The following is a 20760-nucleotide window of genomic DNA, read 5'->3' as shown; positions in this document are numbered from 1 at the left end:
GCCTGCTGCCGATACTCAATTGTCCACGTCACATCTGACAAGCCACCAACTGAAGTAGTTTCTGTTATGACAAATGGATCTTTAGAATGGACTTTTTTTTTTTTTTTAAACAAGTCTGGCAGTTCACACCACTGGCCTAGAAAATATCCAGTAATGCAAAATGGTTTTATTTTGCAAACTCAACCAAAATCGGATATTTGATTGTAAGTTCAAAAGTTTTAATGCTTTGAAAAATATTTCTGGACAATATTATCTTTCTCATGATGAAAAAAAGCAATAGCGTCTGATACATTGGTGGTTTCTGGAAAGCACAGGTACTTTTTGTTTCCTTGTCTTAGGTCTTCCAAAAACTCTGCTTTGAGCTTGTTGAGTTCTTCTGCTAGAAGCTTCAAGTTGAAAGGAAGCACTCGTTCCTCTAAAATGAAAAGACATTCTCAAATTATTCGTGTAAACTAAATCAGGCCAGGCTGTCTAACAACATAGGAAATTAATTTGAATACTTCTGACAAACTGATCAGATTTTATTAATCACAGTTGAGTTGGTGTACTATGTAGACAAAAGGTCACACTGACGTGATAACAAACCTTTTAAATAACTTGGTATGAGATGCATGAGCAGAAAAGATAAGCCTGAAGGGGATTTTTTTGTTGTTGACAAGATGGTTGGTTTAGAATGTTCTTGAGCTAACAGGTAGTAAGGCAAAAAAAGCAGGAATAGGAAATGACAGTGTGGTTGAAACTGTTGTAAATAGTCTCTAGAGCAGATGTCCAACATAGAACTTCCTACAATGATGGAAATGTCCTGGATCTGCCCTCTTCAATACAGCAGCCACTGGCCACGTGGGTAATGTGACTGAGGAACTAGATTTTTATATTAAACAGCTTTATTGAAATAAATTTGCATACTATATACCCTTTATTAATTTAGACTCCAACTCAGGGGGCACCTGGGTGGCTCAGTCGGTTGAGTGTCTGACTCCTGGTCTCAGCTCAGGTCATGATCTCGAGGTTCAGGAGATAGAGTCCCACGTTGGGTTCTGTGCCTCTAGATTTCTCCCTTCTGGATCTCTCACATGACTGAACTCAAGCAACATGTGGACTTCTGTGATGGCTTCTTTCACTTAGTCTAACATTTTCAAGGCTCATCCTGGCTCCGATGAATAATGCTGACGCAAACATTTGTGTTCACATTTTTATATGAACATACGTTTTCACTTCTCTTTCCTGGCAGTGCAACTGCTGGGTCCCGTGGTGACTACACTTACTCGCTGCAGGAAGTGCTCGGTGGTTTGCCAAAGCAGCTGCACTGCTTCCCATTCCCACCTGCAGCGGACGAGGGTTCGGATTTCCCCACGTGCTCACCGCCTCTTGGACTTTCTGATTCTGGCTGGCCTAGTGAGTGGGTGCAGTGGCCGCTCGTGGTTTTGGTTTGCGTCTCCCTGATGACTAATCATGTCAAGTGTGTCTTCTTGTGGTTGTGGGCCACTTGTGTATCTTCCCTGGGGAAATGTCTATTCAGATCCTTTGCCCGTTTTTAAAACCGGGTTATCTTTATTATTGAGTGGTAAGAGTCCTTTATCTGTTTTGGATGCAAGTCCCTTATGAGATAGATGATTTGCGAGGATTTTCTCCTGATCTCTGGGTTGTCTTTTCATTTTCTTGGTGGTAGGAGAAATGAATTTCTAATTTCATTTAAGCATAGATCTAGATGCTACGACCACCTCCCTCACCAAAAAAAAAAAAAAGTTTTTTTTTAATGGGTGGGAAATAAGAGTGATTTGAGTGTAATCCTATCTCCTCCCCTTCTCTTCATTTTATACAGAAGACAAGGCAGGCAAATGATTGAGCCCCAGCTCCTGCAACTATTTGCAACTATTTTTGTTTTTATTCTAATTATGCTGCTGTTTCTGTTCCAGGCCCGTGTTTTTCAAACTCTGGATTATAACCTACAAGTGAGATGCAGGTTGCAAACTGTGTTTATCTAAAATGGAATCAAAAAGATCATAGAGAGCTCACCAAACGTGAGGGTTCTGTGAAACTTGTTGCTATGCATGTGTGTGTTCGTGTACTGAGCTACAGTCTCGGGTACAAGATAAAATCTGCTTCTGGATCGTGGTTAAAAAAAAAAAGTATGAAACACACCATATGGTTAGTGTATTGTTTCTTTTTCCAAGAAACTGTTGTAAAGGTGTTAATAATAGATGTTGTTGTAAAGGTGTTAATAATAGATGCTGATGATGCAGGGAGCGTAACAGAAAACATAAACTAGAGTCAGACTTGACTCTGAACCCAGGTTGTCCACGTATCTAGTAGCTGTTCAGCCTTGGGTAAGTTACTTGATCCTCTCAGAACCTTCATTTCCCCATTTATAAAATAACACCTACCTCATGAGGCTGTCAAGACTGGAAACAGTATGTATAAGGCACTTAGCATGTAAAAGCTAAAGAAACGGTAGGCTATTAGTTTTTAAGTCAGATTTTAAATATAGTGTAGAGTTCAATATTTAAAAGCGAAAGGAGTAATTTTTTTTTAATATTCATTTATTTTGAGACACAGAGAAAGAGAGAGGGGAAGGACAGAGAGAGAGGGAAAGAGAATCCCAAGCAGGCTTTGCACCGTCATCACAGAGCCTGACACGCGTCTTGATCCCATGAATCATGAGATCATGACCCGAGCCAAAATCAAGAGTTGGACGCTTAACCAACCGAGCCACCCAGGCACCCCTAAAGGAGTTCTTTTATAAAACGACCACACATGCCATCTAAGTTCAGACTGACAATCCACTGAGCTTGCTGACTGGACACGTGGCCCCTGACCACCTCTCCCCATTCCTTATTTCACCCGATTCAGTGGCCTCTTTTCTGCTCCAAGACCTACCAAATAACTTCACCTCGGGGTTTCTGCACCTGTGTCCACTGCGTGGAATGATCTATCTCCAGATATCTGCATGCTGACTCTTTCCGTTATTCATATCTCTGCTTAAATATCACCTCTGAGAAGCCTTCCTGATTACCCTTTAAAAGAAGCTCTCCTGGGTGCCTGGGTGGCTCAGTCGGTTGAGCATCCGACTTCAGCTCAGGTCATGATCTCGCGGTTTGTGAGTTCGAGCCCCGCGTTGGGCTCTGTGCTGACAGCTCAGAGCCTGGAGCCTGCTTCGGATTCTGTGTCTCCCTCTCTCTCCCCCTCCCCAGCTCATGCTCTGTCTCTCTCTGTCTCAAAAATAAAAACAAAACAAAAAAACATTAAAAAACAGTTTTTAAAAGAAGCTCTCCCATCACCCTCCACTGCCTTACCCTACTTTATTTTTCTTCAGGGCACCAGCAGAGACTCATGTATTTATCTGTCTGTCTCCTCAAAGTAATGTTCTGCTCCCTGCTGACACCCCAGTATCTAGAATAAAGCCTAGTACAGAGTAGCCACTCAATAAAAATGTATTGGGATGGATAAATACCCTGTTCTGGGGGTAGAATTTTTAGTTTTCTATAATCCAGTTGCATGGTGAAACTAAAAACGATGTCAACGTTGTGACGGAAAGCTAACCAACTACCCAAGGGAACAAGAACAGCAGGAGAGTTGTATCAACTAAACCCCACACGACTGCTCAACATACCTTTTGCTTCCTTCATCGTCTGAGAGACAGTCCTTCGGAGCATCTGATCGGCTTGATGAAGAAGGTTGGTTGAACAAATGATTCTGTCTGCTTCCTATGCAACACAGACATCGTTACTGGAAGTTAGGTAGTTTCATAAAAGAGGTGGCTAAACTGTGATGTGTTTCTGATGAGACTACAAGGAAAGTTACGGTGGCTTTTCTGTTCCAGCTGTCCCTCCCGAGATCCCATCTAGATGACGGGGGCTGACAATCTGTCCAATAATGGGCTCTCCATCTACAGCGTTTGTCACTATGTGCGGTGCAAGTGCTCCTGTCCTTGTCCGTCTCAAGCTACCAACAGCAACATATGTTAACAGGCCCTAATATTTCAGAAAATGTGACAGTCGGCTTTGACCAGCTGCTGCACGTGGCCACCAGGATGCCACTGCACGTGGCCACCAGGATGCCACTGCAGCCAGTTGTCATGAGTAGAGTGCTGCTGAGATGCCAAGGCGGTGACAAAGGCATTTTTCACATTTTACTCATATTCTTTTTTACATTCAGCTCAGAAAGACCTTCCTTCAAACAGTTGTACCTTGCCATTTATACCACATCTGTACTGGAAGATTTACCTTTTGTTCCACATTGTCCTCAATATATTTTACTGGATTTTCCAAAGCAGTAAGCAATAAATCAATCAACTTCAGGCTAGAAGAGAAGGTGAGATAAAATGAATCCTTCTATCAAACATCTTTTTTAAAAAGAACCTGTGTTTATGAATACTGAATTGAATTCTAGAGGAATAAACATGCTATAATCCAAAGGATCCTAAGCCAAAGGGGTAAAAAATGAAAAGATTTGGAAGCTACCTTCTACTTACAAAATCCAAATGGAGAAGCTGAAAACAAATTATAAGGCAAAAGAATCCCCCTATTTAAAAAATATTAATTTTCTAAGACTCATTTCAATAAGCTTTGAAAAGAAATTCTCTCTTTTCCCTCATTAAGTGCTACTATAACTCTACTTTATTTCCTCAAGAAGGGACTTCTTTCTGGCTTCTTATTTACTGGATGGGGATTAGCAAAGTTTCCTCGCTGGTCAAGGGGCCATGGGGGGTTCAGGTAGAATCCATTCATTTACTACTATGTATGTGAAACTATGTGCTGTAAGTTGGGGGTACAGCAAGATCCCTACACTTTCTAAGTCCAGCAGTGGTTACATCATCTCCATTAGGAGACAGATAATTAAATCAGCAAAAATGTATAATTTCAGACAGTGACAAGTGGATAAGTGAAAACAAAGTGAGTTTTAAAAATTAGCCATTTAAAAACTGCTGGTCCCCTGTGGACAACAGTTAGGCAGGAGCTAAGAAAATGAGGGCAAAATAGCTCTAGAACTGTGCTGTCTGAGAAAATAGCCACTAGCCACATGAGGCTATTTAAGTTTACAGTAATTAAAATAAAATTTAAAATTCAGGCCGCCAGATGCACCGGCTATATTTCAAGTGCTCAAGAGTCACATGTGGCCAGCAGCTACTACACTGGACAGTACAAATGTAGTACATTTCCATCATCTGCGAAAATTCCATTAGAAATGTGCGGCTGTAGGGGCGCCTGGGTGGCGCAGTCGGTTAAGCGTCCGACTTCAGCCGGGTCACGATCTCACGGTCCGTGAGTTCAAGCCCCGAGTCAGGCTCTGGGCTGATGGCTCAGAGCCTGGAGCCTGTTTCCCATTCTGTGTCTCCCTTTCTCTCTGCCCCTCCCCCGTTCATGCTCTGTCTCTCTCTATCCCAAAAATAAATAAACGTTGGAAAAAAAAAATTAAAAAAAAGAAATGTGCGGCTGTAGAACTCTCAAGACATATATCACAAACGAAAGCATGAGCACTGCAGCCCACAGGCATCACATATACGCAGTGGTGTAACTGCAGGGGGGTCTGAGGCAAAATTAGGACTCCAGACCACTTCCACTCTCTTGCTTTCTGTGAGAAAATTACTGGGCAACCTATTTAGACTGTGCTACTGTGGCAAGAGTTTCAAAGATGTGTCCAACTCTGCATTCCCTGCTCTGATCTCTGGGAGAACAGTCTTTTTTTTTTTTTTTTAAGTTTATTTATGTATCTTGAGAGAGAGAGAGACAGAGAGAGAGAGAGAATCTCAAGCAGGCTCTGCACTGTCAGCACAGAGCCCGATGTTGGTGCTGGAACTCCCAAGCTGTGAGATCCTGAAACCAAGGGTCAGATGCTTAACCGACTCAGCCACCCAGGCGCCCCTGGGAGAACATAGTCTTAACAAGAGCACATGTGCGCCAGCAAACTTGGGTTCACATCTGAGCTACCACGAGCTCGGGGACTCTGGGCAAACTAACTTTCTCACTCAGTTGCCTCTTCTCTAGAGAGGAGAGAGAGCAATCTCCATGCCTGTGTAAAGGTTAACCGAGTGGACCTGGGTAAAGCCAAGGGCACAGTGCTCCCTCAGGGAGGCACCCAGCTAAGGTCAGCTTTGCGTAGGATACCTGGCTTCAGAAGAACATTCTGAACTCTCAATTGTGAGGCTGTTGTGTTCCCAAGCATTTTTCTCGGGGTTGGGCTTTTCCAGCTTTCTTCCCATCAGGTGGATGGTCTCGGCAGGCAGTGCCTGGGGTCTTTGGCCATTCCTCTGTAAACAGGTCTCCAGAGAACAATCTAAAAAAAGCTGGCAAAAGCCTAATGAATCTGAAAGCAATGTGAAACCATGAAATCAGTGGTGCACTATTTTGTCCAAAATGCAAAATAAACAAATCAGGCAAATTATCCCAGCTGTGGCAGGAAAATACTGAACATCTAGCTTTGAAAATTAAGTAAATCTATACTAACTTCCTGATCCAATTCAATTCTCACTAAAAGCAGTCGTGATTTTGATATGCAAACAAGTGTCTGTGTGTGAGAAAAAGAAATGTTTTAATTACATTTCCGAGCCAGTTGGTAGACTTCGTATCTCATACTTTGATAATAAAAGTTGTCATCTAAAATCAAAACCAAAGGTCTAGAAACAGCAGTCTTCGTTAAGAGATAGCAAGACCGGGCCTCCGGGGCAGCAGAAGATATCAGATCTTGATCCTTTAAGCAGGTTATAAAATCCTCCCACATGGCTTCAGTCCTGTTGGGTGGGGTAGACATCTGACACCCGTTAATGACAGCCAACAAGAAGTGTTCTAGGTACTTCAACAGTTCCTGTCGAAGCAACTTCCATTGGGATGGCTACAAAAGAGGGAAAAATCACAATTTATATTGGGCTTTGGTCAACAGGGTGCTCCCGCTTATCGCCTTCCACCCCACGTGAACATCTCAGCTCACAGAGCCAAACCATGTGGAATTCTCTGAGCACAACTTGTTTCACCTTGCCTCCTATGTCTTCCAATATCCTGTTTCCTCTGCCCCGAAACTCCTACTCCCTGAGGATAATCCTCTGAAGTCTCCACAGACACATCCACGCAGGAGGCAGCTCAGATCCTCCCTTGCCTACATGACATCCTGCTTTGCACAGACGGGGTCTCCACCCTAACGGGGCTTACACTATTTAGGCATTTGTTTGCACATCTCTAACTCTCTGCTCAATCGATAGTCCATGGTCTAACTGGCCTCCAGCAGACGGTCAGGCACGTAAGAGGTGCTCCAGTACAGAAAGTGACTGAATGAGTAAGTAAATGGAAGAATGAAAAGCTGTTACCATCCAAGAGAAACGAGCCAAAATCAATATCCTGACAAAATAAAATTGGCTTAGACAAAGCAACGCTGGTTTGCCCTTGAGATGAGAAAAGTTGTGGACAGAAAAGATCTGCTGAAAGGCGCCTGGGTCAGGGTGAAAAGCCTTGAGGTTCACAACAGAGTTGGAATGGGATGGGGAAAGCTAGACTGAAGGGAAGAGAATAAGTAACTTGAGAACATAGGTAATCTTGTGCCATTCAAGGACTGTGGAGAGCAGGTCCAGTCTGGAGAGAAAACATAGGAACAGGAGATAAGGGTCCCTCTCCTGCCTGTCCATGCCTTCCCACATCACTGACATTACAGCACATACAACAAATACATCAGCTAAACCTACGGAGAAGGAAAACACGATCACTTCCTAAAAGGTGAGATTTCCTACTCATGTGAGTCCCACAGTCTCCGTCTACAGGGAGGAGTGGAAAAACTGTAACAATAAAAGTGAGGAAATGGCCCAGTAAATACAACCATACATCTCACCAACTTTCAGCTTTCACTCAAGTGGCGAAAATACTATCATCCAACTAAATCTAGTGCTACCAGGGACTTGATACTGTAGTCATCTCACAATTAGAACAAGAACGGGACAGAATACATACAGTTGCCAGCCACCGAACGTACTATAATTTTACATACATAGAGAGTGGAATCACATCATATTCGTATTTTATTTAGATGCCTCCACATACACACAGGTACTGAACGACAAATCTATCTCAATTTTTCAGAATCTGTCGAAGAGTATTTAGTCTAGGGGGAGAACGAGATGGGAGATATGAATCCACTCTTCCCCAGAGGTCGCACTTTTCTTGTGCTTCTCCAAGGGGATGCATCTCGCTGCACAGAGTGTGATTTGAAGGCTTCAAGAGAATCTGTAAGTACCTCTATGTAAGTAGGTGCCTAAACACAAGCCCGTTACTTCATCTGGTGGTCACCTGAGAAACAGCCGTCTTTTTCTAATGCTGGCAGAGGCAGATTTACCCGGAAATGAGTGAAGAGAGAGCTTCAGACACCAGCCCCTTCATTTGTACAGCTTTCTATTGTCATGGGAGGGAACCTAGTAATTTTGTTATTCATAATTTTGTATCCTTTATCTTAAAAAAAAAAAAAAAGTCCCCAACTGTGTAAACTTGAAGACCCACAAGGATTCACCGGTGGCTGGACGTTAAACTGGCTGTGGTTTTTAAGAGATTCTGTGCCTCTCCTAAGTACGATCTTCCTAAAGGACTTTTCAAAAGCATACTTGTCTATGGGGATGGGGATGGGGATGGGGGTGGGGGGTGGGGGTGGGGGTGGGGACGCTACCATCCTGCACGCCGACAAAACCTAACGCCGTCTTAAGACTCACTGTATGCAATACACAATCCGTACAGGCCCCAAATATAAATCTCTGCGACGAATCCTTCTAAGACGGAGTCGACACATTTTACGTTAAACCAACGCCACTTCTCTCGAACTCCAGTCTCCCCTGCTCCGTCAGGGCCGCACCTCCCACACAAGGGGCAGTCCAGCATTTAGGTGGAGCCCCTCTATGTCCTTCTGCGACCACAGGCTAGGCCCCGCCCCCTCCGTACTGACCAACGGCCGCGCGCTCGCCTCCTCGAGGAACGCGTCCGGCATGACGTCATCATAGGCGACCACGCCGACGGCCCAGCCCCGCTCCTGCCGTAACCGGGGGCTTAGGGCCCGCGCGAAGGTCGATTTTCCTGCCGCGGGCAGGCCGCAGAGGAGGCAGAGGCCTAGCTTCCGCGGCCCCTCGCCATGCACTCCTCTGGCGTCCTCGGCGGTCTTCATGCTGTCGCGGGAGACGGGAGGCGGCTGGGGACGTCGTCCCCGGAACCGGCCGCCCAGCGCGCACGCGCAGTCTCCCACAGCCCTGCCGCGCCGCGCCGCCTGGGGCCGGGAGGGGGCACCCGGCGGGTCTTCCAATCCTGGCTCCGTGCGCGGCCCGCCTGTTTGCGAGGGCCCCCGTTTGTGAGGCGAGTCCTCTGGGCTCGGCAGGCCGCGGTGATGCGTTTCCTAACCTCCGGCCACTTCCCAAAGGGTCAGAGAGGTGGCCTCAGTGTTCAGTTAGATTTGTCCTCCCCGCTGGAAACTTGCAAGCCACTAGGAAGTGCGCCTCGGTCTTGCCACGACCAAGTACCGGGCCCTGGAAGATCCCGGAAGAAGCTTTGGGCGTCTTTCTCTAGCGGTCTTTGAAAGGTCAAGTGCTGGAGGTCAGCATAGCAGGCGAAGCTGACAGTCCCACGGCCGCGCTCCACTGCCCCTCCTAAATGTGACAGGTGGCAGGGAAAAATAAATAGTTACTGTGCCCTGAGTTACAGCAAGTGTGAGGAAGTGGAGGCCGGATAGAACATCCCTAGACCTCAGTTCCAATGCTTTCATGCAGAGGACAGTAGGTATTTTAGTGTTCAAATACTAAGCTGTGGAGAGGTATAAGACAAACTCCTTGTGTGCAGATGTAGTGTAGAGAAGTTGAATTCGGATTCTAACTTACACCTTATTTTAAAGGGGATTACTTCTCAGTCGTAAAGTGGTATGTTCAAAATGTGAACAAGTGAGGTTAGAATCCACATACCGGGGCAAAATACAATCGGTAACCCAATGTTAAATCTGGTATAAATTGACACGGCACGTGTATGTACATTTTCTTTTTTCTGTTGAAGCTGAGCCACGAGTTAAACATACTCTTAATTTCATGACATTCTGCCATTGGTCCAGTGCAAGAATGAGGAAGGAATATTATGACAGTGGGGCAGCAAGCCCAAGGTCCCCAACCAAAAGGCAGTATGGCAGTGGTTGCTGAGTTGCAGACTGCCCTGAACTCAAATATATGGTGTCAGCAATGAAGATACAGAACTTTGAGCTGAAATTTAGACGTTCTATTCAGCCTAAGCAGGTAGCTGCTTGGAACTTAAAAAGTCTTGCTTAGTGACATTGGGTGTCTCTGCCCTTTAGTGCCCTCCCTTGAACCTCCTTTCCCCTTCCCTCCCATGTCAGTTGATTTAAGGATGAAGCTAAGGGGCGCCTGGGTGGCTCAGTCCTTTATGCGTCTGACTTCAGCTCAGATCATGATCTGACAGCTTGTGAGTTCAAGCCCTGCATCAGGGTCTGTGCTGACAGCCCAACTGACTGAGCCACCCAGACGCCCCTGCTTCTGATTCTGTGTCTCCCTCTTTCTCTTCCCTTTCCGCACTCACATGCTCTCAAAAGTAAAAACATTAAAAACAAAACAAAAAACATTAAAAAAAAAAAAGGATAAAGCTGAGTATGCTAAGAACTTAGGGGAGGGAAAGGACCCAAACTTTCATTGCTCTGTTGGATTCTAGTATCCATAATCAGACTGATCTATTTTTGGTGTCATTGCAGTAATCACAGTGACCAAAAAGCAAGCCCATCCTCGAGAGACATCTGTGGCCCTTTTGACTCATATACAAACACATAATCTGAAGGGGCACAGGTCACTCTTGCTTAGGGTTTGTTCAAATTGACTTAAATCGCTCTTAAGTTGATTGCCACACGGGCATTGTCACTAAGTGCACCCCAATTATCATCCTTCTGTCCGTTCTGATCCTCTCAGAAGCAAGGGGGTGGGTCAGTAACCCTTCCTGCTGGAGCAGTCACTCTGCTCTGAACTTGTAGTGAGGCTGCTTGACAGACCTAACCTTGCTAGTTCTGTTCTCTCAGTTCTGCCCCTCAGAGCCGCAGGCACTCCCCGACTCTTGCCTGGCCAAGGTCTCCTGACTACCACGTGGGGGGTGCCCAGCTCCGGATTCCGGTTTTTGCCTCGGCTAAGTCTTCCATGTTGGAGGCTGTTCATTCTTCTCACGAGCGCTTCCAGTTTGCTTTGCTTCAGTTGCCCGTTGCAAACATGTCAATTTGTCCTGAAGGGGAAGCTGTATTCGGCTGAGAGCAAGTGAACACAAAACAGTGTGTGACAGCTCTGGGGTTAAGTTTCCTGATTGTGAGTGAAGGGCTCAAAAGGACACTTCCAAAATCAGAGATACCACCTTTTTTTTTTTTTTTTTTTTACATTTTTATTTATTTTTGAGACAGAGACAGAGCATGAATGGGGGAGGGTCAGAGAGAGAGGGAGACACAGAATCTGAAACGGGCTCCAGGCTCTGAGCTGTCAGCACAGAGCCCGATGCGGGGCTTGAGCTCACGGACTGCGAGATCATGACCTGGGCCGAAGTCGGACGCCCAACTGACTGAGCCACCCAGACGCCCCGAGATTCCACCTTCTGACATCCCCAGTATCTTCAGAAGCAGGTTTTCTCCTCCGGTCACTAACGCTGTTTTCTGCCAACTCAGCACTCAAGTTCTTCAGCTGCTAACAAACTGCTAACAATCTAGCTTGCCAAAGCCCAGATTTCCTCAGTCACAGCAATAGTAATATAAAACCTCACTCTTCACCTCTTTTGCTCATTTTTCTTTACTAATTCCCAGAGCTAAGCCTTCTGGACCCCTACAGATTTTTTACAATCTTTACCTTAACCCAAACATGGCATTGTTCACAACCTCTCCAATTTCTCACTCCTCATTGCTGAGAAGATTAAGACAAGCGAGTCCGTAGCCTGGTAGACATTTAGTAAGTGCTTGTCCCGTTAGCTGCCATCTCCCCATGGGCCTGTGAAAACGAACTTCCCTTTCTTTGCTCTCCAGTGAGGTATTTGTTCATACCCGTTTCAAAAACTCCTGTAAATTTCAGGCTGGCATAAAACTTTGTAAGCTTACTGGCTCCTCTCCAACACTATCGATATCGTTTTCAGTTGAATCATCTTCAAGTCACCAATCTTATCTCTTCATTGAGCTTTTAAAAATCCTAACAAAGGTATCTCAAAATGTGAGCCAGATACTGAAATGTTACCAGATCTTGACGTAATTTTACAATATGTAGTGTTTTTCTGATTTCTCAAAGACTGCTCTGCCCCTGGTAGTGTGAGAGAGTCAATCATTCTACCGTGCTGACAGTGGGTACTCCGTGCCAGAAAAATCATTAATCTCAACCCTAAGAACCAGCAAAGTGTCTGAGGAAAGATCACAGGTACGAGAAGCAGTTCTGCTAAGATAATGGAGGATCTGGATGTTGTCAACCTCTAGTTCATAGGAGCAGTGATGCTACACATTTCAATTTCCTGGTTTCTTAAACTTTCTAAACAACTCTTTTGGAAGAAAACAATTCCTAGAGATTTCTAATGGGCTTTCTTACTGTTTCCTTCCTACCATTGTTCTATGCTTAAAATAGTTACAAAGATGTTTAAAACAAACTCAACAGTCTAGTGAGCCATGTATTTTAACACTGAAAGTTATTCACTCAATGTTCACTTGGTACTTGTGTATCAGATACTGTGTTAAATATTAGATATCGGGGCGCCTGGGTGGCGCAGTCGGTTAAGCGTCCGACTTCAGCCAGGTCACGATCTCGCGGTCCGTGGGTTCGAGCCCCGCGTCGGGCTCTGGGCTGATGGCTCGGAGCCTGGAGCCTGTTTCCGATTCTGTGTCTCCCTCCCTCTCTGCCCCTCCCCTGTTCATGCTGTGTCTCTCTCTGTCCCAAAAATAAATAAACGTTGAAAAAAAATTAAAAAAAAATATTAGATATCTGCACATAAATAAAGACCTCCCCTGCTGTTAAAAAAAAAAAAAAGAATATTTGAGGAAAGTGAGAAAAGTAAAATGTCCACAGCATGTAGAGATAAATATAACTACCAATTAAGAAAATATACCTTGGCTGTTCATATGTATTGTATACAAAAACACAGCTATCAAAGGTAAAAATCCTACAAGGATTTTATAGTTTCCCTTTTTCCTGAAGTCCAATATTATAACTTATCCCTGGGGGGGGGGCATTAATAAACATACTTCAAAATTCTGTAATTATGCATAAAGATGGGTAATTTTTTAGGAAGCACACAATATTCAAAGTGGGTTGTGAGCATATTATGTAGAATATTTGATGGGTTACTTCTTCAGAAAGCGCAAGTGTCACAAAAACACAAAATACATCCTATAACTCATTTAGCTCGGATGCTACTTTCCTGCTTATGAACTTATCAAAAGAAGAGTTGGCTCACCCAGATCTTAAAATTCTAGGTGAACAACCTCGGTCACTGCCGAGTTCCCAAGAATGCAGGATAAGACAATCCCATGAAACGGGTCCATTACGAAAGTTCATTTTAAGCCAGGTATTCTGAAGCTGGAGTGGATTTTTCCATAGATACCATGTTACTCATGCTGGTTACCTTTTCAATCTAGTCTTTTTACTGAATTCATTCACATTAGTATATACGGCTGTAGATACAAGCAGAACAAGTTGTTAATTTAAAAAAAAATTTTTTTTTTCAACGTTTATTTATTTTTGGGACAGAGAGAGACAGAGCATGAACGGGGGAGGGGCCGAGAGAGAGGGAGACACAGAATCGGAAACAGGCTCCAGGCTCTGAGCCATCAGCCCAGAGCCCGACGCGGGGCTCGAACTCACGGACCGCGAGATCGTGACCTGGCTGAAGTCGGACGCTTAACCGACTGCGCCACCCAGGGGCCCCATAAGTTGTTAATTTTTTTAAGTTACAAAAGTAACACATGCAAATAAAACCTCTTTGCAGTTTTCAGTAATTTCAGGGTATAAAGGGGTCCTAAATCAAAGTGTCTAAGAATCTGTTGTAAGGCACACACAGCAACAAGACAGTTATGTGACTCCTACCTACCTCACCCCTAACACCTCTATTTGTATTTTCAAATATTTTCCCCTAACTTTATTTTAAAATTATTCTCTTTACTAAGACTCTAGGATAGTGATGTGTGGGTAGAGGTAGGGAAGCAAGAATATCATTGAACAGTAGCGTGGGGTTCTTTTTAGAAACCATACACACTATCTCCTAATAAAACTACTATTTTCCCCATTTAGAATTTAAATGCTGTTACTTAATGGAAGAATGTCCAATTCTTTTTTTTTAAATATTTTATTTATTTTTAAGACAGAGAGAGACAGAGCATGAGTGGGGATGGGGCAGAGAGAGAGGGAGACACAGAATCTGAAGCAGGCTCCAGGCTCTGAGCTGTCAGCACACAGCCCGACGTGGGGCTTGAACTCACGAACTGTGAGATCATGACCTGAGCTGAAGTCAGACGCTCAACCAACTGAGTCACCCAGGCGCCCCTGTCCAATTCTTGACATATACTGATGACCACAACTGTGCTGTAGTCCCCAAGACAATCCTCGGGCTCAATGATTTGTTAGGACTCAGAAAAGCTGTTATACCCATGGTTACGAATCTAACATGGCTGTGAGATATAACCATGTCTTGTTCCTGTGTGTGCCTTATAACAGATTCTTAAACATGAAAGGATGCAGATTAAAACTAGTAAAGCAAAGGCACATAGGGTAGAATCCAGGTGAGACCAGGTGCAAGCTTCCAGTTGTCTTCTCCCAGTGGAGTTGTAACGACAGCACTTAATTCTCCCAGCAATGATGTGCGACATCATGTGCAGGGTGTTGCCAACCAAGGAAGCTCCTCCGAGTCTTGGTGTCTAAGGTTTTTATTGGGGGTCAGTCAGGTAGGCATGTAGCACCCATGTGCTGACGTTAGTTACTCAGTCTTCAGCCTTTCAAGGGTCAAACTGATAGAATGTGGCCCCTCACCATAAATCCAATTGTTAGCGTAACCTCAAGATGGTGGGGTCCAAGGCCCCTAGTTAAAAGATAATTTTATCAAGCAGGATATGCCAACAGCTTAGAGGGTATTTCCAGGAGCTGGGTAAGAGCCAGGTCTTTTTTGGAATGTGCACGTTTCGAACAAGTTAACCCTTTTACTGGACAAAGCAACTTTAGTATAAGAAGATGTTACATAGTCAACATCATGGATGTGAGCACAGATTCAGCTCTAGATCAAGAGCTTCCCCATCATTTCCATATTTCCTCACAAAGGTTGAAGTCAGGCTATATTAAAAACTTTATATAGAGTACAGCAATGTTGCTAACCAGAAGAGAGGTTATAAATGAGATGGGGTGGGAAATACCTATAAACAAGAATTGGGGGGAAAGGACAGGGAAGTCATTGTTTCTTTCCCAACTCCTTCCTTAATTACAGGCCCATATGGAGGCAGGGTGAGAGGAAGGGAATTCCTGGCAATTGTGGGACCTTGCAAGAGCCAGAAATGGAAGGAGGCACAATCCAAGTGGTACTTGTTGGGAAGGAAGAGAAGTTCCTATAACCACCTTCATGGGGAGTATACTCCTGGCTAAAAGGCAGGACATATACAGTAAGAAGTAACTCTACTTAAAATTAAGATGGTCAACATTTAAACTGTTGTATTACTAAATGAATGGGTTCAGGAAAATTAATACTCCAACTCACTTTTTTTTTCTAAAATGTACCTTTCAGTATGCATTGGCTTATATTCTGAAAACAGACTGGAAAAATGCTCCTAAAGAGCACATTGAGTTCTTACATTTTAATAAGCTGTAATAAACTTTAAAATAGGTGAGTTAAAAATTGCATAGTTCATCCTAGTGATATTGGTGGGAATTGTATTGTATTGACATACATTTTATGATTTATTTCAAAGGGGAAAACAGGGAAAAAAGTTGCAATTCATGACAAAAGTAATTTTTCACAGTAAGATTGAGATCAGTTCTGGACAACCACCACATTGGCTTTGAAGAAAAAAGCATAGGACTGAATTTACTCGTTTTGCCTTTTTCGGTGTCTTAGTTCGTGATAAAGCTGTCACCCAGCCTTTGCCAATTTGTCGATTCCATACAACAAACATGTGCTCAACACCTCTAGAAGGCATAAAATAATTGCTAATCTTGACAAGCCTACAGATAGTAGAGAACACAACTATGTAAACTGATAAAGTCTGAAACTGCAGAATTATCGTATCTAACAAAGACTCTTTGCTTGATCACTCAGGATCCTGAAATCTACTCCTAGGCTCACCTGTGCACTTCCTTGTAAAATCTAGTTATAGTAAGAGATCTGCTGCCAAGTCAGTTTAGCAAGAGTCCCCCATCCTCCAGATCTGATCACCCTTGATGTTTAATCAGGTTCCTCATCTTCCACCATCCCCCAAGTGCTGACCATCCTGGCCTCTCATTGGCAAATGTTCTATTAGGCTGGTTTTAGCCAGAATTCCCCAGACCCCTGATGTTTCCTCTTCATAATTTTCCATTACAGACTCCCCAGCCTGCTCCTTGCCTATAAATTCCCACTTGTCCATGATATATTCAGAATTGAGCCTGGTTTGGGGCACCTGGGTGGCTCAGTCGGTTGAGCACCCAACTCTTGGTTTTGGCTCAGGTCGTGATTTCACGGTTCGTGAGTTTGAGCTATGTGTCAGGCTCTGTGCTGACAGTGCGAAGGCTGCTTGGGATTCTCTCTCCCTCTTTCTGCCCATCCCTCATTCTCTCTCAAAATGAATAAACTTAAAAAGAGAGAGCGAGAATTGAGCCTGGTTGTATATAGAGGTCTATCTCCTATTGCAATAGTTCTAAATAAAATCTGTTTTTTACCATCCAGCTGTGGTTTTTCTTCACATACTTAAAAGGGGTAAGCATACTACAGAGAAATCAGTTTAATTCTGTAGCAAAGTGGATATCTGCTTGGTTTGGAATGATAAAGAGGACATTCTCTACTACCCAAAGAAAGGGGATTCTAGATAGAGGGAAAAGTATGTGCAAAAGGAGGAGGCAGTATGTGGAAAGAGGCAGGCAGGAGTCACAGTCACAGTACCAAGGGCTTTTTATGCTGTGCTAAGCAGAAAAGGTGATGGTGACATCAAGCATCAGAAGGGACAGAGGGCAGTGTAGAGGATGAAATGGAGGGTATGAGAATGATGGCTAGGGGTGCCTAGCTGGGTCAGTCAGTAGAGCATGCAACCCTTGATCATGAGGTCACGAGTTCAAGTCCCACATTGGGCATAGAGCTCACTTAAAAAGAGAGGGGGTGCCTGGGTGGCTCAGTTGGTTGAGTGCTTAACTTTGGCTCAGGTTATGATCTCGAGATTTGTGAGGTCAAGCCCCAAGTTGAGTTCACCACTATCAGTGGTGGAGCCCACTTCCGATACTCTGTACCCCCTGCTCTCTCTGTCCCTCCCCTGCTTGTGCTCTCTCAAAAATATATAAAACATTTAAAAAAGACAGAGAAGGCTAATGACAGTAAAGAAACTCCTGGAATTGTTCAGATGAAAGCTAGTGCTTGAAAATAAGAAGCAGAGATGAAGAAAGATGAGAAAGATTTCCTTTAAGAAAATCAAGACCTGGTGATTTATTTTCTATTTCAAGCTTTTATTTAAATTGTAGCTAGTTAACATATATGGTAAAATTAGTTTCAGGTGTAGAATTTGGTGATTCATCACTCACATACAACACTTGTGCTCCTCACAAGTGTCCTCCGTAATACTCAGCTCCCTCCATCAACCCTGTTTGTTCTCTATAGTTAAGGGTCTCATGGTTTGCTTTTCTTTTTTCCCCTTCCCCTATGTTCATCTGTTTTGTTTCTTAAATTCCATGAGTGGAATCGTATGGTATTTGTCTTTCTCTGACTTATTTCACTTAGCATAATACACTCTAGCTCCATCCACTGTCACAAATGTTAAGATTTCATTCTTTTTGATGGTTAATATTCCATTACATATATATATATATATACATATATATATATATACATACACACACACACACGTGTGTGTGTGTGTGTGTGTGCGCGCGTACGCGCCACACATCTCTATCCATTCATCAGTTGATGGACATTGGACATTTGGGCTCTTTCCATACTTTGGCTATTCTTGATAATGCTGCCATAAACACTAGGGAGCATGTACCTCTTTGAATCAGTATTTTTGTGTCCTTTCAGTAAATACGTAGTAATGCAATTGCTGGGTCATAGGGTAGTTATATTTTTACTTTTCTGAGGAACTTCCGTACTGTTTTCCAGAGTGGCTCCACCAGTTTGCATTTCAACCAACAGTGTAAGAGGATTTCTCTTTCTCCACATCCTTGCCAACATCTGTTTTTTTTCTGTGTTAATTTTAGCCTTTCTGACAGGTATGAGGTGGCATCTCATTGTGGTTTTGATTTGTATTTCCCTGATGATGAGTGATGCTGAGCATCTTTTCATGTGTCTGTTAGCCATCTGGATGTCTTCTTTGGAAAAGTATCTATTCATGTCTTCTCATTTATTTTTAATATTTATTTTGAGAAAGAGAGAAAGCACCCACATGCTTGCTGGAGTACAGGAAGAGCAGAGAGAGAGAGAGAGAGAGAGAGAGAGAGACAGAGAGACAGAGAGACAGAGAGAGAGAGAGACAGAGAGAGAGAGAGACAGAGAGACAGAATCCCAAGCAGGTTCTGTGCTGTCAGCGCAGAGTCCCACACAGGGCTTGATCTCAGGAACTCGAAACCATGACCTGAGCTGAGATCAAGAGTCAGGTGCTTAACCAACTGAGCCACCCAGGTGCCCCCTTCTGCCCATTTCTTAACTGGATTATTTATTTTGGGGGTGTAGAGTTTCATAAGTTCTTTATAGATTTTGGGTACTAACCCCTTATATGTCATTTGCACAAATCTTCTCACATTCCATAGGTTGCCTTTTAGTTTTGTTGTTTCCTTTGTTATGCAGAAGTTTTCATCTTTTTTTTTTTTCAACGTTTATTTATTTTTGGGACAGAGAGAGACAGAGCATGAACGGGGGAGGGGCAGAGAGAGAGGGAGACACAGAATCAGAAACAGGCTCCAGGCTCTGAGCCATCAGCCCAGAGCCCGATGCGGGGCTCGAACTCACGAACCGCGAGATCGTGACCTGGCTGAAGTCGGACGCTTAACCGACTGCGCCACCCAGGCGCCCCCAGAAGCTTTTCATCTTGATGAAGTCCCAAAAGTTCACTTTTGCTTTTGTTCCCCTTGCCTCTAGAGATGTGCGTAGTAAGAAGTTGCTACAGCTGAGGTCAAAGAGGTGCTGCCTATTGTTTTCCTCTAGGATTCCGATGGTTTTCTGTCTCACGTCTAGGGTCTTTCATCCATTTTGAATTCATTTTTGTGTATGGTGTAAGAAAACAGTCCATTTTCATTCTTCTGCATGTTGCTGTCCAGTTTTCCCAACACCATTTGCTGAAAAGACTTTTTTCCATTGCATGGATATTCTTTCCTCCTTTGTCAAAGATTAGTTGACTATACAATTATGGGTCCATTTCTGGGTTTTCTATTCTGTTTCATTTGATCTGCGTCTGTTTTTGTGACAGTACTTTACTGTCTGGATGACTACAGCTTTGTAACAAGACCTGGTGATTTCCTGAATGTATGGGAGTCTTTAGGTTTTGGCTCCTGGTCATTCAGCCTCTTTAAGGAAGTCAAAATCCAGTAGATAACATTCATTTCACTCCTTAAATTCAGGATTGGGATTTTTGAAGAAAAGCGTATTTTCCTTTGGACTGCCCAAAATGTTAACATGAGTGAAAGTTAATGTATGACCACAGGAAACAAGATATTTAGAATCAAAACACTGATGTAGACCACCTAGAATGAATCTGGAATACTGAAAAATCTTTGCAAACCAGTACCTTTACATTTAAGCACTTTTGAACTTGATGCTCCATTTGTCTATGACCTAATTTCCTTTTTGCTTTCAAAAAATGAAAAACTCACCTGCACAAGCCTTTCCAGGAAGAGGATGGGTGGAGGTGGTGGGGAGGCACTAGTTACCTTCCTATCCCATGGGGCAACTAGAAAGTTCCATCAGCTCCTTTTTCCCGGAATCAAAGCTTAAAGGTCCTTCAAGTCCCAGCTCAGATGTCACTCCACCAGCACTGGGGTCCCACTTCTGCTCGGGACAGGTTTCTGCTCACAGCCACCGCCGCCCCTCTGGCCGCTTTCCACACCTCCCCTCCAGCGCCGAGGCTGGAGGGCGCCACGTCACCCCGCCGCCGTCCCGCCCTGGCGCCAGCGGCTCACCGACAGGGCGACGTCCGGACGGCGCCCCGGCTGCACTGCAGCCCGGTGACACCGTGCAAACCTCCGCCTGCTAAAGCCAAGCTGCCGGCATCCACGCACCCGCCGCCCGCGGGGACGACGTGCTGGGGGACCGCGTGGGGGTCAAAGAAACCCCAACTGCACGGCCCGACCCACCGCCCAGGGTCTGCGGTCGGCGGGAAGGCCACGGCGTCCACCGCAGGCACAGCGAGGCTCGGCAGCAGGGCCTCCAGCTCGCCGGCAGCGACGGCACCACTCCTACCTGACGATGGACTCTCCTCGAAGGACCAACCCTCCCGGGCGGCCAGACAACCGTCGTCCACACCACCTGCTACTTCCTCGGACCAACGTCGAAAGATCCGCCTGCGTTCCCGCCAGTCTCGCCCCGCGCCTGCGCACAGCTCCTTTCGTAGGCCGCGGGGCCGTCGGCGCGCATGCTCTGTCCTTGAGCTCTTCCCGGG

General features: G+C 44.5%; 1 protein-coding gene across 1 annotated transcript; it reads right to left on the bottom strand.

The window, feature by feature from the left end:
- Positions 1 to 146: 146 nt before the first annotated feature.
- PSTK (phosphoseryl-tRNA kinase) lies at positions 147 to 11297 on the bottom strand. Its single transcript, XM_043597783.1, has 6 exons — positions 8911 to 11297; positions 6537 to 6828; positions 6105 to 6303; positions 4224 to 4299; positions 3611 to 3704; positions 147 to 415 (listed from the first exon to the last, which is right to left on the bottom strand). Exons 1-6 carry the CDS (start codon positions 9124 to 9126, stop codon positions 219 to 221), a joined length of 1074 nt encoding a protein of 357 aa, XP_043453718.1. The 5' UTR covers positions 9127 to 11297; the 3' UTR covers positions 147 to 218.
- Between the last annotated feature and the right edge of the window lie 9463 nt (positions 11298 to 20760).

The sequence above is a fragment of the Prionailurus bengalensis genome, chromosome D2, assembly GCF_016509475.1.
Source record: "Prionailurus bengalensis isolate Pbe53 chromosome D2, Fcat_Pben_1.1_paternal_pri, whole genome shotgun sequence".
In the NCBI taxonomy this organism is placed as follows: domain Eukaryota; kingdom Metazoa; phylum Chordata; class Mammalia; order Carnivora; family Felidae; genus Prionailurus; species Prionailurus bengalensis.
The sequence above is the reverse complement of the archived record's forward strand: the minus strand, read 5'-3'. Positions and strand labels throughout refer to the sequence as shown.